This window comes from Pagrus pagrus (assembly GCF_965226575.1).
Source record: "Pagrus pagrus genome assembly, chromosome: 21".
NCBI lineage: Eukaryota > Metazoa > Chordata > Actinopteri > Spariformes > Sparidae > Pagrus > Pagrus pagrus.
Window position 1 is genome coordinate 8451608 of NC_140208.1, and position 18284 is coordinate 8469891.

The 18284-nt window shown below is 43.0% G+C and overlaps 2 protein-coding genes across 4 annotated transcripts in view; one reads left to right on the forward strand and one right to left on the reverse strand.

Annotated features, from left to right (window-relative positions):
* dock1 (dedicator of cytokinesis 1) overlaps nt 1-18284 on the reverse strand; it is a 203865-nt gene that overhangs the window by 70029 nt on the left and 115552 nt on the right. For both annotated transcript variants that reach the window (XM_084342187.1, XM_084342188.1), the window contains exon 28: nt 492-593. In XM_084342187.1, the coding sequence (XP_084198313.1) occupies nt 492-593 (102 nt within the window). The remainder of the gene's footprint in view (nt 1-491; nt 594-18284) is intronic.
* insyn2a (inhibitory synaptic factor 2A) overlaps nt 13106-18284 on the forward strand; it is a 33484-nt gene continuing 28305 nt past the window's right edge. For both annotated transcript variants that reach the window (XM_084342189.1, XM_084342190.1), the window contains exon 1: nt 13106-13590. The gene's annotated coding sequence lies outside the window, so the exon portion shown is untranslated. The remainder of the gene's footprint in view (nt 13591-18284) is intronic.

Sequence of the window (18284 nt, forward strand, 5' to 3'; positions counted from 1 at the left end):
AGTTTGTGCGGCAAGTGAAGCCAAAATCTCTGCTTAACCTGTAACATAAATCAAATTCTTTCCTAGCTGTGAAGGTCTATAGTTGTTTGTTAAGGTAAAAACAAACATTTGTCAGTAGAGTAACTTGCTGCTTATCTGGCAGCAGACACTAGAGAAATACAACTTTGTGGGAGGAATTATTCAGAGCTGAAATCCATAACATCAATGAGATTTATCCCTCCTCCACAACTTGTTGGTACGACGAGTGATCTGCCTCCCCGAGGAGTTACTATCATCAAGAGCATGCCGAGCATGAAGCGGCCCGAGAGCAAGGACTAGCAGAAATTCAATTTCATTCTTTATTGTGGCGGAAAAAACATTTTCCTAGCGAATGTAATCGAACTTCTGATTTCTAAAAGGTGACACTGGACTACAGGCCTGTGTTTTGAAGTTATCACATGACGATGTAGCCTCGTCTAGCAGACACGGACACACTGATGAGGTGTACTCACCACCACATCGCTCCTTATCTTGCCAAAGGTGCTGATCAGATGAGCATAATGATAGTCGTCCATCTGTCTCAGCGTGGCAGTCATGCTGGCCACGAAGCTCCCCTGGAGAAGAGAAACAAGTACATTCAATACACAATCAAGTTCAAATTGAAGGCTGAGGATAGACGGACTCGGTGCCTGTGATTTTGATGGGTACTGACTAGCTGAGCTGATTGGATCTGAGTACTGAAACAGGCCTGGCCTCTCGGTTTTGAAAGGTAGGCGCCCTCACTCAGTGGCCACCCTATAACGCATGTCAGGTTGCTAAAGTGCCGTCTTTAATGTGCAGCGCCGCTATCCTGGCTCTGGTTAGCATGCGGCACATGTACGCTCGGTGGAGAGAGGCTGCCGTCGTGTGTCGTGTGAGTCACAGGATTAGATGGATTGAGCAAGAGAGTCTAGAGAGAAACTACAGGAACAAAAGAAAAGTAGAAAGACACAGATGGCACAGAGATGATGTTGTAAATGTATTCATTAGGCTGTTAGTAAACAAACAAAATATGAAAATAAATCTTACCAATAAGTTTCAGAATTTGCATAAAACCCTCTGAAGAATGAGAACATACAGTTCTTATTATTTGAATACACCCAGGTAGTTTTACCTCGACTAGCTATCAAAGAAAATGCACCAAAGATAAGAGAAAGTAATTAAACTGCTTTGTCACAGAATGCATGAAAGCACATCCAGATTAATAAATCCAAGGTCTGATAAGCATTAAGATTCAAAAGCAGTACAGGTTACTATCTCCAACTCAGATAAAACTGAAGACCTTTTCCATGACTTATTATATATATTTTAACCAGCGCTTACAAAAGCAATGACCAACTGAAGCTCATATTTCAAAGAGAAGGCAAAAACGACGCCAAAAGCAAGGTTTTCCAATTCAATACCTCTTTCAAAGACATACATTTTACTGATTCATTTTAATCTTTGACTGAAAGCGTCAGCCTTTACAGAAAGACGGACTCACAAAGGAGCTTTAAGACACTTAAGAAATGAAAGTAAAAAAAAAAAAAAAAAATGCCACAAGCGAGTATCATCCCATAACTAATCACCTGAACAAACCCCAGGTTGGGACTTTAATCTGGACGGGGACTACCTCGCTGAAGTGAGGACTCTGTAAGTGCAGCCCTCATGCGACGGATATAACTCGGCTGCTTCATGGTAGTTAATCCTCGCAAGGCATTCTGTTTCGCTGGAGAACCTCTCCTTGAGCTGTAATTAGGCCTGACCCACCAAAGCACAGCAGAGCTGAAAGGATGCTGAATACTCACTTACCTCACCTGACCCCCCCTCTCCAACTCTTTTTTTTCCTCGCTCTTGTTTGCTTAGTTTTCAGTGCAACATCTTAAGATGAAGGTTAATTATTGTTATTAATATGTAGGGCAACCGAATCAACACGAACAAAAAGATAATCATGCAAAAGGCACCAAAACGGTATCTAATGCGAACATGTATAATTCATGTTCCTTTCCCTCTTTCGTTGTCATGATGACTGCTTCACTTCTCTTTCAGTAATGCTTCACAGAAACCAGTGTGACTCATGTTATATTAATATGGAAATGTTTTTCCAAAGTGCAGAGGGCAAGACTCTTTCATCTGTGAGGGCATGTAAGGCTCAGTTTGCCTCAGTTCTTTAGCGTTAAAAGATGGAGAACAAATTAAGACAGAGCCTGATTACAAAGTACCAAGGAGACAAGGGCTGTTCTCTCATACATGTGTCGCTTCCTATTCTCTTAACTGGGCAACAAAGGATGAAAGATAAAGGGTAGGTGAGTGGGATTGATCTTGGAAGGATTAAAAGACTTGTTTTTTAAGCATGTCGCACTCATATTTCGTCATTAAAACTCTAAATTCCCTAGTCACTGTCGTGAGGGGCGCTGGCTGCTGCAATTCCCCTCACACTGGGCAGTCACTTTATTTATAAATAGCAGCAAGGGCTTCAAAGCAGGCAGCGGTTTTAAGAGGTAATTGGCAGCTGATGCTGCTCCTCACCACGCAGACTAGAGAGGCTAGATCAGCTGGAGGGTATATCCTATGTTACTTCATTCTTTCTATCTCTTAAGCATTGAATGAATCCGCGAGATAAAGAGCCTTTATTGCAAACTTTACATGCTGTACTAAGCCCCACTGTGGGACTTGCCATAAGGCTCCAGCGCTGCATACAGTAGTGTAAGCTCCTTAAGCTTACTCCCAATGCCCAATCAAGAGTGCCAACGGCACACGGCAATGTTACTATTGATTTTATTGCTGTGATATGTTGTTCATGAATGAATCTTAAGCTTCCAAACAAATGTAATTGCTGCTAGAGGCGACAGGATCAGCTGGTAAATCCTGATGGCAAATTAAATACAGGTGAGAGATCTAGCTATCTAGCTTCCTGGCTCAATGTGGTTTCAGAGTGGAAGACACGTTCAGAGGATCTCTCTCCCAAAAATGGATTCAGCAATTAAGATCTAAATGCGGAACAGGAACACATGCCTCGCCAGCTGTTAAGGGGGACTCCAAGAAATAGAGATGTGGGGCGAATGATGGCGAAAGAGGAAGTTCAGGTATGCTCCTCTGAGGACTTTGAAGTTGATGGGTGCAAAGTAGCAGGGTGTGATAGTCGTCACTGTCATACAGCTGACTCCACAGGTCCATCAGAGTGAACTCAAAGGCCAGCCTGCCCCTCTTATGACTCATCACTCCATTTTTACAGCTGGGATAACCCCAATTCTGTTACCATGACAACACATTTATATATTTTATTTTTTTTCCTTCAAGGAGAGAGAAATGATGGAAGGAAATCAAATAAAGCAGAGAATAATAGAATGGGAAAGTCTCATTCTAGTATCTCTCTCGCAAGTCGGGCCTATCAATTCTGAATTTGGTGTGGGCGACGGAGGTATGTGACACACTGAGGAGCTGGCAAGGAGGGGGGGGCGGTAGAAGGAGAAGGAGATCCAGTATGCCTGCCAAACCATAACAACTAGGAATCAAAATAAGACAAAACAAAAAAGGCAAAGGAAGGGTAAAAAATCCTGACAATTATTTTTATTGTTATATTCTTTATGTTCAAGTTTAAGTTTGATTGTGTAATGCTTCCTGCATGTCGGGAGAGAGAGTGTAACACAACAGAAATCAACAAGGATAAAAGTCTAGAGCAACGCTAACTAACTATGAGAGGAGACTCTCCCTAAGAAACAGAATTAAACTTTAAGCCTCTGAAATAAACATGTTTTATGACAGCTCTGATGGAGCTCGGGATTTACCAGGAGGACCGCTGCTCCACTCCAAACAGTTTTACTGTGTGAAGCTCAGTGTCTGTGTGTGTGTGTGTGTGTGTGCGTGTGTGTGTAGTGAAAGCAAGCTGTACGTCTTTGTTTGCACTTTATAGTGTAATCAGGAATGACATTTTGCCTCCTCGATCAAAATTACAGGCAATGTTGTTTAGTCTATAACTGGAAATTGAGAGTAATTAACAAGATTTACGAATGGGTTAAAATAGAGACTCTGCATCATTTAACCTGCTCTCTCTGTGTCCTAGATTATAACCAATCTAGTCCTTTCAACCCGTTTAAAAATCTTAAAAGCAGACGGCAATCAAAAAAATGTTTTGTCAAAGGCTCATCTCTGGAGAAACTCTAATGGCTGGGATCAGTATCCGATTTGCTGTCAGGCTTTCCGTTTTGTGCGAGTTTGGTTCCTAAGGTCATTCTCGCAATATACCATTAATCATTGGACGTATCAGTTGGGATACGATGCACCTGCCGGTATCCTACTTATTAAAAAAAACAATGGAGCAATTTGAGAAAAAGCTCATAATCTGGAACACAAAGGTCATGAGCAAAGCAAGAAACCATAACCACTTTTAGATCGATCAGTGAGCTTCCACTAGAGATGATGAAACACCTGGAGGACGAGACAAAAACGCTCAAGATGCTTACCGAAGTCAATCCTTTAATGGCCACCAACTGAGCTGTCATCAATCACAAGCATTTATCTACCGAAAAAATGTCTCAATCTAAACAATAAACGGAAACTTTACAACTGATATCTATCACTGCGTCCAGATGCAGCAAACCCGTCTCCATATCCATCTTATGCTTGAGGGCAAATGAGGCAGAATCTTAGCGGAAATGAAAAAGCGGTGATTAGAGGGCAGGGCCAGATCCATCATACACAGCTCTATAGCTCACATCTCTCCGATAATTCATCTCACTTTAGCGCCTGACAGCAGAAAGGCAAAAATTGATGTTTGTTCTAGTAGTCAAGGGTTGCCTTATAAACAAGAGCATTGTTTTGAGCCTTTAATTAAGCCAGTGGGGAGATGGCACGTCAGCCTCTCGAGAGATCTCGACTGAGCCACAACCGTCTCTGGAGGAGAGAAAACTGACACTGGAGAAGAGAGAAAGATGAGGATGAGAGGGGGACTGGGAGAGGAGGGGGATGACCAACAGGGACCAAAATGACTCCTCCTTTCTCTCTATTAGCTTCAGGCCTGATGAAATATGAATTTGCTGGCTCATTACGACGGAAATTACACAAGCACAGAGAAAACCTCACATGGCCACTAGGCCATTTAATCTGAGGGGGATGAAGACACTCCTAAGCAAACACAAGTGATCCATACTGCTAAGTCATGAGTGAAAGATCTCATGAGAGAATAAAGTATGATGGGTTTTGTTGGCAAAGGCAACTAACCGCACACAATAAGATCTCCGTAAGATCTCAGCAAGACCTCAATCTGTATTCTTTTCAGTTTTCCTCTGCACTCAAGAGAAAGCATAAAACATTGTTGGAGTTGAGCTTCAAACGTGTCAACTGAGGTGATTTTCTAAGCTAAAATAGCATCAAAAGCCCCTGGAAAAAAGAAAAAAAAAAAACAGGCGAAAGAAACACATAAAAACACAAAGCTGCGGATCAACTACCTTTAAATCGTCCAAGGACAAATCTCTTCTGCTGTTGTGATTGTGGTACACAAAGCTGTTTATTTATATATTGCTTTTCGAAGCACGACTCGCTCATAAAACTACAGTCAATTGTGGCAGATTTAATTAAAATTCTGGACAAATTTAAATTAAAAATTGACGTTCAAAGCAATGAACTTTGTGTTCTTTAAGGAGTTACATAAGAAAAAACTTTTCACACTTATAAAAGTAAAACTTAACTCATTTTCATTCACTAGGAGAACAATTCCATTGAAATTCAACATAAAAAATGCTTATCATAATGTAATTAATTGATTGTTTGTTAACATTTTTAAGATTTTAAGAAAACTGATTTGAAGCAGTTGCTCATTTAACTTTTTTTTAAATTTGTTTTGTTTAGTGGGGGGTTGCTTTAAACAATATAGATTAACTTGACAAATCAACCTCAGCTCACATTAATTTACTACAGTAAGTAACTAAGTAAGTGCAACAAAAAGTCTTTAAAAAGTTTGATGTGAGGAACAGTACTTTTTAAATAATTTACAAACACTCCTTGAATGCACCATGTAGAGCGCAGGAAGTCACACAGCTGTTTACGCAGGCCGAAATGTGGGTTTTTTCCACTTCTGACCACGCAGAGTCAAGCCATGCCGCACTCATTTGCCTTTCCTCACCAGTTTAAGCGTGCCGAGGAGGGCCAAAGCGCGCCCGACATGCCACCGAGCCAACTGCAGTGACGCCTCACCCTCCTTCTCCCTCTAAAACATGCATGTGTTGTGATTGCGTGTCTCTTGTCTGTGCAGACCAGAGAGAAAGATGTTTTTTAAAAAGTCTCTGTGTGTCAGCTCTCTGTAGTTTTGTCGCTCTTTACTGAATCTCTGTGATTTGAAGTTTGGCTTCTCTCCTGCCTTTGGGTTTATACTTTCAGGTATCTTGCTTTATTTGACTGATTCATCATTTTTGCTTTCAGCTGTTTCAGAAGTTACTGCCAGTAAAAACCCAACATTTCCCGATTTTGCTGCTTTTTCCTAAAAGCTTTTAAATAACTACTGTACATGACTGCAGCTTTTTGTAAGGAATGTGTATACTGCAGGGAGGACTAGTCAACCTCTAGTCAAGACAAGCGCATCATCAGTTAAAGACGCACATAAGCAGGTGGCCCTGTTGTAATGGAAATGTAAATCCCTGCCGTGTTGAGTCAAACCGAGTCAAGCTGCGCCAAAGGATTGTATATTAAACAACAGTTCCACAAAACTCAAGTTGTACAGACAAGAAGTGAGTTCAGTTTATAGGGGAATATGTATTTTGTGACAATTGTTTTGCTTTTGGGAAATAGGGCTCAATGTAAGCAAGTGAAAGTTTCCCGTTACGTCAATGTAAGTCGTATTAAAAGCAAAGGTAAAAAGAGATGAAGATGTGTCGCAGTGGTGGGAGTAGATTGGCGTCTCCAGAAGACTGGAGTGGACTGCTGACTTATATATCACAGTTACTTACACCCCAACTCTACAGTGTATTATGTCTTTTTATTTCTGTACCAGAGGGACAAATCCATCCGTCCACCTCCTTTTTATCCACACATCACTATCACATGCACACAGATGGCACAGACAAAGAAAAGAGCTGCAGGAAAGGTGGCAGCAGAACACTTTTCACACTGGCCTGTCAAAAGGGAGGCAGAGTTGAAACACACAAGGCACTTGGCCACTGCCGCTGCAGTCGACAGCGAGCCCACTTGGCTCCAACATCAGGCCAACAGGGTGGCAGGCCGGCGGGTCAGCCAATGGAAACAAGTGGAGGACCTGTTCAAGGCCAGCTGAAGCCATTCGCACTTCATTTTCTTCTTCAGCAGAATTTGCCGTAAATGCATTGTGACGTCCGGATAAACACTTCAGAATACATAAGGATAAATAATAACCAGGGAAAACCTGGGCAGCCAGCCATGAAAGTGACCCGTTATGCCATTCATTCAGACAGCATCCGACTTAGACAAGCTTGAGGAAGCACTTTCACACTCTAATACATCAAAGCATAATACTTCCTTGAACAGACACCTTAATTTTACACAGGAAACTCCAATGAGCCAGGGCCACTTTCTTTTCAAAGAAACCTCTGCGTGTCCAATTCCAAGCATACATCATTCTCTTGAAAGGAAAAAGATGTTACTGACTACTGACTACTGGCCAGGCAGCAAGGCAGACCATTTGCATGGACTGGAGCATGCAGGGGATTGTGTAGGTCAATAATGCGTTGACGTGTCTTGAAGCCATAACACACTGTCCATACAGCTCAGACTACTTGTTACTAAAGGTCAAAACCAGCTTTAAATATTGCGGTTGGAGGCGGCCCACACTTTGAATTAGCTCTTGGTGGTCACTTGGCCTAAAGCAGACCATTTTTGTCTTTTCTGGAAGAAGGTGTAGAGTTGGTGATACTGAATCAGCTCAAAACAATCCTGACGTTCTAATTTTATCATTTTAACCCGTAATAAGATCAAATACCGCCTCATAATACTTTGCATGCTCGTGCTGAGCTTCACTTTGTTTTAACCTGCGTCACACTTCAGTGCTTTTTTTGGACAGAGCCAGCTTTCTACACACGTCTGATGAAAAGACCAAAAGACTGCAGCAGATGGGGACAGACTCTCGCTGACGTATCTGCTAGGCACATTTTCAGCTTTGCTTCTCACTCGGAGACTTGCTGGGGCAGTGCTGCTGCACAGCAGACCCATCATATCAGCCTGTCAGCGGAAATACACACACACATACACACGTGTACACTTGCACACCCCAAATTTTCTTTCTCTTTCACGATTGCAGAGAGATCTAAGCTACAATAAATTGACAGCTCTCTTCACCATACAGATATGACACTCAGCTCTAATGTACTCTGTGTGGATGATTGCACTCAGGGTCTCAGGGGACAGATCGGAGTGGTGACAGTGAGGCTACTAAAATGAAAATGAAAGAAGCTTAAGAACAGTTTACATTTATTGTTTTAATTATAGGGATGGGGAGTCATTATAGGGACAGGTAGCTTTTCAGGTACTCTTTCCACAAAGTAAGGACAACGAAAAACTCTGTGAAATCTAGAAAAGAGAAGGGCGAAAAAAGACAATTTCCTATTCCACTTGGTAATTCTAACACTTACAGTACCAATTAACACTATGTCATGAGCTTGTCAGCAGTATAAGCTGAAAAAAGCAGTGTGAGGGGTGACGACGAGAAAAACATTCCTGTGCTGTAGAATCTCTGTACTCAAGTCGCAGAATGTATGTGTCCATTACAGCAAACTAATCAATAAAGCATAACATGCAAAACAAATACTTTCACTGGGATATATTCAAGAGGATGTGACGAGATTACTCTGTGGTTGCCTCCATCCTTTCTATATTTTGGCTCTTTGGTGGAGAGGAGCATGTAATCGTGAGTGGCAGAATTGAATAAATGCTTTGTTTACAATAGAAGAGGTTATGAAGGTCCCAGATACCAAGCTTCAGGAAGAGCTGCCTGCCATTTTTCAAAGCCTCGCTTGGGAGTGGGGGTGGCAACACATGCTATCATACTTTGCTCAAAGCTTCATTGTTAACTTATTTGGACATACTTTGCTATTATTGTACATTATGAGTTTAATTGGAAAATAGGACACAGCAGCGACTATCTAACCGAGCGACCTTCGGACTGATGAACCGCTGAATACTGATTTGGACGTTGGTTACCACGGCAATGGTTCGAGGCATTCGGATAAAGGCCTTCACACACTGAAGTTTTTGTCACGTGATTAGTTTGCCATCAATATTTTTTTTTTGTCATAGCAACTTTTGTTTTTGGACAAAGTGGACTTTTCTGAGCTTCCGCACTGAAAATGAAAGCATCAAGCAACACGTCACGTCATAATTATGGCAATGGCAGACTTGTTGAGGGCTTGTCTGCATTATATGACAAAGGACACAAAATTATAAAGACAATGTGAGAAAGGTGACTTTGGATGAGTAACCTTGATTGCTCCCAGAACAGACAAACCTCTATATATGTGGAGATTCACTGATGGGAATTGGTGCTGTGAAGACGATCTGTACTCTGTACTCCACGACTCCCTCGATTGGTTAGTTTGTTTGTAACTCTGGTGTTTTAATGAATTACATCTGAACCAGCTGAATGCGACCAGGGAGACCCGCAGGCCCTGCAGAAAGTTCTAATGTGATAATATACATGTGCAAATTTGTGTATTGGAAACGATTGCAAATTTGCGTCACTGCCCGTGTGAAAAGTTGTGTTCCCAGGCAGGATTTTGTGTATTTATGTTGTTTATCCGTTATGTCACCTGTGTGCCTAGAAAGTCCTAGAAGAGGCACGAGTTTAGTATGTTTCTCTTCTCTGTTCCTCCTCAGCCAAGGTCTGTTTTGAATTTTTAACAATATCTCACAAGATGTGTTTGACAATAGAGATACACATGTTCGTGGAATAGAACCAGGAATGCTGACGATCAAAAACAGGCCTAGCAGCAACACTTGAGAACTGAGTCTGGCTCCTGCCTTTGACCACAGCCCGTGTACACCATGCGTGCAGGGGACAAGGACACACCAAATAGGAGTCCCCTGAGGGCTTGGCTTTGAGATAATGAAATCAATAGGAGGGGAGAGTCACTCCTGACTTGTCCACTGCCACCGGTTTATCCATCTGAGAAACAGTTTGCTTACACAAGCAGAATGCTGAAGCAGATTCCAATAAAAGAAAACGGCAAAGCCTTTTGTAACCCGACGGACAGTCGACGCCAACCCCCACAAAGGGGTACTAGCCATTAAACAAATGCCATTAACCCTGGGATCAAATCTTAAACACTTGCCAAGGACAGCGTATAAGGTTAAATCTTCACAAACATTATTCAGCTCTCTACTGTCTCAAACCTGCAGCTTGTCGCTGCCTTGCAGAGCAATAACAAGGCTGTGAAGCTGATATGTTACTGTCACTCCAAAACAAGAAGCCAGTCTCATAAAACTGTGTTGTGAGTGCGAATGCGGTGTTCAGCACCTTGAAGGCGCAGTCAGTCAGTCAGACAGGAGGCTGGGGTATTTTATGTCACGTTGTAGAGAAGCGAGATGAGGCGAGGGGGTGAACAAAGAAAAACAAAACTTTCAGTTATGAACAAGTGTCATAAAAGGGCTCGACTGACAGAGCGGTGAGAGTGATAAACAAGGGAAGGAGGTCTAATAGGTTTAAATGTGAAGTGAACCTTAGACTCAGCTGTTATTCAGCTCTTCTCTTTGATTCTGCAGACATTTCTTTGGCCTTTTTTCACAGCTGGAGCAGCTGTCCTGCTGGCTGCGACTGAACAGTACTGTCAAGTATTCCTTCGACCATGTATATTATTGGTCCTGGTATCTTGTCAAAAACAAACACCAATGCTTTTGTATTTAGAGAGAGAGAATCTAATATTTCCATTTTAAGTTGATATTTTTCAGTTTTTCCTCTGTTTTCGCTAAAAGCTAGAGGGAAGAAAAGCAAAGTTTAATATGTAGAATTTTATGAAAAACACATTTTAAACTATGTAGAATGACATTAGGGAAATCCTTTTTCCCCAATTTTACAATATACTGTGTATTTTGTGTTTATACTTTAAATATACAGTACAACTGGTACAATGGAACACATGACACATGAGAAGTAAGTTTGACAAAACAGGTGAAATTTAATATGCATAACCATCCTCGCATGGTCAGCTTTTAACCTATGTTAGTATTAACATATATACAGTGTGCATTTTGGTGAAATATGGAACAGTTCACCTGTTTTGCCAAACTCATGTCATGTGTTCCATTGCACCATTCACACCGATTTGACATTGCGGCTGGTGTCATCCTATCACAAGATGGTCTATGGTTGTACCTGATGTCAGGATTGATTGAAACTGGGATTCAGTGATCAGCAGCTTAATACCGATGTGGGCAAGGTGCGTAAACTGGGGGACCAATGGCCTGTTCCCTTCCCATGTTTGAACTCGACCCTCATTTTGATGTCAAATACACACTTTTATAGTTTCATGACTACACCAAACCCACTTCTGTGGCAGTACCTGCAACCTGACCGAGATATCCTGCCTCAAATATATATATATATATATATATATATATATATATATATATATATTTAAGCAGTTTTAAAAAATTGCAAAATTAATGCAAATAAAGGACCCCATAACACCAAACATGATTTGATGATGAGGAGAAAAGTATCAATCAATAAAAATGATCCAATAACACGAAATGATCCAATAGAAGTTTTTTTTTCTTAATAACAATTTAGTATCAACAGGGAAATACACTTAATGAGAAACAGCATAATAAAAAATGTCATAAACAAGATGTAATAATGAGAAGTGTTACATCAACTAGAAGTTAGCTGAGAATTAGGAAATAATTTGTTATTACAAAAAACAGTCCTTTAATTAAACAAAGATGAAGATGAAAGATGAATCTAATCTTCTATCTGAAGCAAGATGGCCAAAAGTTAATTAAAGCAGATTTCCATGTTTAGTTGGAAGGTTTTACACTGATTTTAAATTATTCAATTATTTTTTTTCTTTACAAAAGCTCAAATCTTATGAAAAATATTTAATTTCACCTAGAAATGTCAGCTTTTGTTTATCTGCTAGGACCCACATACTGACACACAGTTAAAACACGCGAAGCGGCAGCAGCTGCGGTCTGGAGAGCTGCAGCTCATTACCATGGTACCTGAGGCTTAGAGCAGAACTAGGGGTTTCCCTGTGAGAGAGCGAGGGTGAGCTAAGGCTCGGAAAACATCCAGCCAGGCGTTTACAGCTTCACTCCGACATGATCAAGGTTTCACAGAGTGTTGCCCACTTCTATATTTTTGTTTACTGAACACTACAATGGTCCACCACAACTTCAATTAAATCCAAGAGGAAAATGTACATTTCCCAGGTGGACAACAAGTCTTTTCCTATACAAGCAGTGTTAAGCATTAACAAGCCAATGACAGATGGGTGAAAAGCTTTGAGGAAATCAGGCAAGAGAGCTCTCGAGATGGGAGACAAGCAGATGGAAACTCCTTCCCACACAAAGTGAAAAGCTGTGAGGATTCTGGGAAAATGAAAGGAGAGAAGGTGAATGGATTCGTAACTCTAAAGGCTGACTATTCACGATGAGCACCACTTAATGGAGATGCCCAGCAACAACCAAGAGTCAGGTGTGCGTTGCAGACTGTGGCGAGACTGTAAACACATCCGTCGGAGGCTTTTCTCGAGTCGTTTGCCGAGGCTGCGGAGCTGTGAGGAAAAGTGCAGCCTTGACAGATGATTTCAAAGTTGGAGTACAATTCTTGAGCTTGTGACGGAAAGTACAGCAAGTTTTGAAATGCGTATGGTCTCCATGGAAGTGAGGTCACACACAGAAGTGCTTCGACTGATGATGAGATGAAGGGATGGTGCATGAACCTGCCAGATGTAGCCAAAACCAGAGCTGCACTTTCTCCACTGCAACCTTCCCTCCTCCCTCTGCTCTCTCTCTCTCTCTCTCTCTCCCATGCTCCCTCCCCCTCTTGCCTAATCTCTCTCTCTCTCTCTCTCTCTCTGTCTGTTTCTCTCTCTCCACACACACACACACACTCAGACGCACACACGCAGAAAAGAGGAGAAAGCCAGAGAGGAGAACTGCGGCGGCACGATGGGGATATTCTGCCTGCGTGGGCTCTGTCGCTGAGGCGTCCGGAGTTCAGCCACTGTACGCGTGTGTGTGTGTGTGCCTGAGCGTGTGTGAGGGTGTGTGTGTGTGCGCGAGTGTGCATGCATGTGTGAGTGAGTGCGAGCCCCTGCCGACACCGTGTGGAGAAAGGAGAGGGGAAACAGAGAGGAGAGCGGGTGGAGAGGAGGAAAAGAGAAGGGGAGTGTTGACTCTGACTGGGGCTTAGAGGAACCTCACGCCACTGGATCAGAGGACGCCGATGTGCAACAACTACTCCAACTACTGCCGCCGCTGCTCTGTTTGCCTGCGCGCCTGCCCTCTTAACTTCTGCCATGGCATAGCCTCCTCTTCCAGCTCGCCTCTAATCCACCAAGGAAACGGGCATGCATGGGCACAACCAGGGATCTAGGCTATCGCATCCTTTACGTCAGTAATTCACAGTCTGAGGTGAGTCGCTCCTCTCTGCTCTTGTCCTCTCCTCTATTTCACCTCTCGCTCTGCAACTGCAAGGGGGGGAAGTCAGTTCAAATAACCTCTGAAGGGGGGAGAGCCAAGGGATCTGCCTGCTCTGTGGGACTGAGCCCGGGATAAGCCACAGGGGATGTTTTCATTGAAGATTTTCTTTTTTCAGCCGGCTGATCAAATATCAAATACGTGTGGCAGATGAAAGGAGGTAAATCTCGTATTGATTTAATGCTTAGTTGCATCTGCTGGGGTGAAGAGATTTCAGGCAGCGGTTGTGGAATGAACTGGTGCCGAGTTGAAGTGACGATTCGATCAGTTTAGAAAACTTTAAACATCAAAAATGTCCACACGTCAGGTGAATATTAGGGGGAAAAAAACTCCCTCTCTCTCTGCTAGCTGACATTCATCAGATCTGGCAGGTCAGTTTTTTCTGTTTTCCGAGAGGATCCATATTTAACCTGACTGGCTTCGCACACATAGCTAAAACAGTGCTTGCGTACAAGGGCTTGCATGATGCTGCATTTCCTCTCAGATTTGCAGCTGAGTGAGCGTTACATAAAACACACCGATATCTAGACCAAAAGAAAAATTGCGGAATTGTTGCATGAAGCTGTTGTCCCGTGGATGGAGGCAGCAGTGTTTTTGAAGGCAGCACAGAGGAATAGGTAATGAGAGTCTGGCTGCATGTGATGAAAGACCTCAACTAAAGACTAATCTAGATTAATAGACTGGGTGAAGTCACCATCTCCCTACAGATTATTGGAGCATGGGTGTGTGGGGAGGGAGGGAGGGAGGGAGAGAGAGCATGGGTTGCCTAGAACCCTCACATCTTCTCTGTCCTTCAGTCGCCACACAAAACGCATGTCACTCCCACTCTTCCCCCACAAACCCTCCTGCCATCGCTCTCTGTCTCCCCTTCAACCCGATCTCGCATCAACGCTCTGATACAATCTCCCCTCTGCTCTATTTCACTTTCCGCACTGAGAAGAGGACTGAGGGGAAAAAGATGAAGATGGACACAGAGAAAGAGATATAGACCAAGACTAAAGAGATTGCTGTCATACTATTACTCCTCACAGACAGACGATATTGAATTCTTTTCTTTTTTTTTTTTTACAATTGAAGGGTTTGATGCACTGACACTAGGAGTGACATGAAAAGTACATACCTGCTTTCACAGCCTAATTCATGTAATGTCAATACAATTATACAAAATTACAGGGCAGGGATGAAAGTAGGATGTAGTTCAGGATAAAAGAAACGACATGTTGCCCTTCATCCGTCGCTGCCTGTTTTTCCTCAAACCGTCGTGCTGCCTCGGCACGGCCGTCCAGGAGTGATGGGTGCGATGGCCCACCGTTCAAAGCTAATCTTTATTTTTAGGATATCAGTGGTATCAGTGTGCACCTCACCCGGTAATGCTCTGGAGAGAGGGAAGAGGAAGACTGACTGTTCTGGAGTGTGTGCACGACACCTCTGTGCACACTCGCTCCGAATGCAGAGGTACATGAAGATGGAAGGGTAGAACAAAGCTACAGCAGAGCATTGTTTTCAAACAGAGGTGTTATGCACTCACAGAGAAGTGGCAGGGAGAAATGTCTGCACGACACACATTTTTGGGAACTTTTTTTTGGTTTTTTTTGGACGATATCCTCGTTTGCCTCCCTAAACCAGAGTGTGAGAGTGGGAGAGGGAAGGGGAGGGGTGGCGGCTGAGTGAGAGAGAGAGAGTGCAGGGTTTCCAAACGAGTGGTGAAGTGGGCATTCGCCTTGCGTGGCCCTGCTCGCTGGGAGGGGTAACTCATTCATCCAGAAAAACAAATTGCTCTCCTATAAAAGAATGACTGCTTTTGGAACAAGCCAGATGTTACCTTTCATGTGCTAATAGGATTATTCATTAAGAGTCTCGTTTTTTCCCTGGGAGCGCCACGGCAACGACACGCAGTCGAGGTGAATCGTGTGCGTCTGTCGCGTGGCGCGTGAGCGCATGTGTGTGAGTGAGTGACTTTGTTCGTCTGTTGCATACAGAAGAAGAGGCTTCGCACCTGATCCCACCTGGGTGTTGATGCCAGTGTGCGCTGGTGTGTGCATGTGTAAAGCAAGCATTCCCCACTGCTTTGCAGTAGGGGCCCAGTCAGCTGGGGCTCTGACAGGCCCAGAGGCAGAACATCAGTAGACAGGAGTTTTCTGTGTTAAGGGTAAAAGCAGAGTCTATCTACCTACAGTATATCTCTGTTGATCTATTACTGCTAACAATTATTTTCTTCAATTAAGTTTTGTCTATAAAATAGTGAAGGTTGTTAATCATAATTTGCCTGATTTGTCTCCAAACACCATAAATCTCCAATTACATTTAGAGAACAAAATGTAATATCTGAGAAGGTTAAACGAGCACTTTTACACTTAAAAAGTCGATTATCAAAAAATGTTGCCGAATAAGTTTATGCGGTTCACCACATGGCCCGAGGTTCCTTCAAACAACACTCAGACTATTTCTTTTTCATAAATGGCTGATCTCAGCAGGTGGAGGTCAAGGTCACCGGTCATGCACGATGCTCCGGTAGGCTTAAGTGGGCTCAGTGTAACAATTTGTAGCAATCTACATGCATTAATCACTTTTTAATTGGCCATATGTGAGCCGCTGTCACGTGATGCGAAAAATGAGACCTTCCCGTCTCTCTCAGTTGCCTATGCAAGCCAGTGGACGGTTTGTTGAGAGCTGCTGTAACCGTCACTTTAGTGAACTTCCTGCGCGTTTTGCACAGTAGTTAGCAATCCCCTCCCTCCTCTCTATGTCACCACATGGAGCATGGAGCGGTAACTGCCAGGTATAGCAACAAACAGGAGGTTCCTGTTCTCTTGGCGTTCACAAGCAGAAAGGACCGCCTCTTTATAGACTTCTCTGTCCTGATTGGATAAAGTGGGCAGGTCAGGGATACCAGAAAAAATGTCTTCTCTCTTTTACTGCATGAGCGGGGGGAGGAGTATGAAGCTATTTCACACTTTTTACAGCGATATCAGCCACGTTTTCTTAGATTTTTCTGAGACAGTCCAAAGGATGTGACTTTATTCCACTAACAGAGAGCAATAGTAGCTGACATTGGTTTAGAAATGGACCGAACAACCAGCCTCCAACACAAGACAAAAGTTCCAGACATAGCTCCTTTAAGGTAAATTTGAACTGTTAAAGGTACCCTGTGCAGTTTACTTACTTTAGAGCACATTTCCGTCCTTTTTAACACGTCCACATACACGTTTAGTAACTCTAGTCATCCTCTTCCCTGCCTTTGCTGACGCATTACAGCATGTCGCTGCCACCTCACACCTCCAGACGCTACAAGAGATCTAAACCTCCACAGGGAACCTTTAACTTCAGAAAAAAATAGCATGAAATCAAATGTGAGATGAAAGATTTTAAAGTATCTTCACTTTTTACTGGTGAGGGCTGAGGGATCAATTTAAGTCAGATTAAATCAGCTTAGTTCCTGCATGTGTCCAGCAAGCAGTCACTTTTAATGATACTCAAACTGTCACATCAAATCCTTCTGGGAAAGACTGTTAGCCAAAAGCCAGACATGTATTTTTTGATTGTACATACAAGACTAAGTGGACCTTGACAACACGCCTGTGTTCCACGGAGAGTCCTGCATACTGACAGTGGATTGTGCGGTGGCTTCGCACAGCCTCTCACTCCACCACATGGGGCTTTCAGGAGATTCACTTGAGCTGACAAAATGATACATCTCATCGACAAGACAGGATGGCTTTTACCGTCTCTCTCCCTCCGGGTCTCTGCCTATTCTTGTTCATGGATGCTTCTCCATGTCTTCATCTTCCCTCTTCATCGCTATCTCCGTCTATTTTGCTCACATTCAATTCTGCTCCATCCAGGCACAGTGGAGACTCTACATCTTTTCTCCCTGCACCTGTTTATTCTAGTGTTTTCGTCTTCTTTTCCATCCCACTGTGTGGTTGTGTGTGTGTGTGTGTGTGTGTGTGTGTCTTTTTTTTCTTTGCTGGGGATGACTAGGAAGAATCTGAGAGCAGCAGGGGAGTTCTCTAGTTACCCATCAGCTTTGAAACCTCAGCGTGTCTAGAAGGCAAAGAGGGAGGGAGAGCCAGAAAGATGCCGAGAGAGAGAGAGCAACAAAGGGGAAGGTAATGAGAGGAAGAGAACAAAAAATGAGAAACTGAAAGAAGACGTATAATATTGCGTAGATAGATGAAGAGGAGAGGGAAGGAGAGAGTGATCTGATGCATTATGATTAGAGCAGGCAGCCTCTGCAGCACACATTCTTTCCTGAGGTCTGATCTCCATCTAGCCTGTATGTTCACCGATGTACGGATTACAGGTTTCCTGTGAATTCATCAACCCACCTGGGTGCAGGCGTAGCGCACAAAGCCAACTAACTACAGCAAGTAAGAAAATAACAAAGAAACAAGTACAATTCAGTGGGGACAAAGTGAGTAGAAAATAATATGGCTCCGAAGTCCGTAGGCTATAGTCCAAGGATAAGGAACAGCAGCAGATATAGTGATGTACAGCATACTGAGCTTGTTTGACTATAGTAATCTTTCAGCACCATACACAATAGTGGGGGTAAGAATTACTAATGACATGTATAGCTCACACTCTGAGGCTCTGGAGTCTCAATGAGAGGCAGTATAATGTCTTAC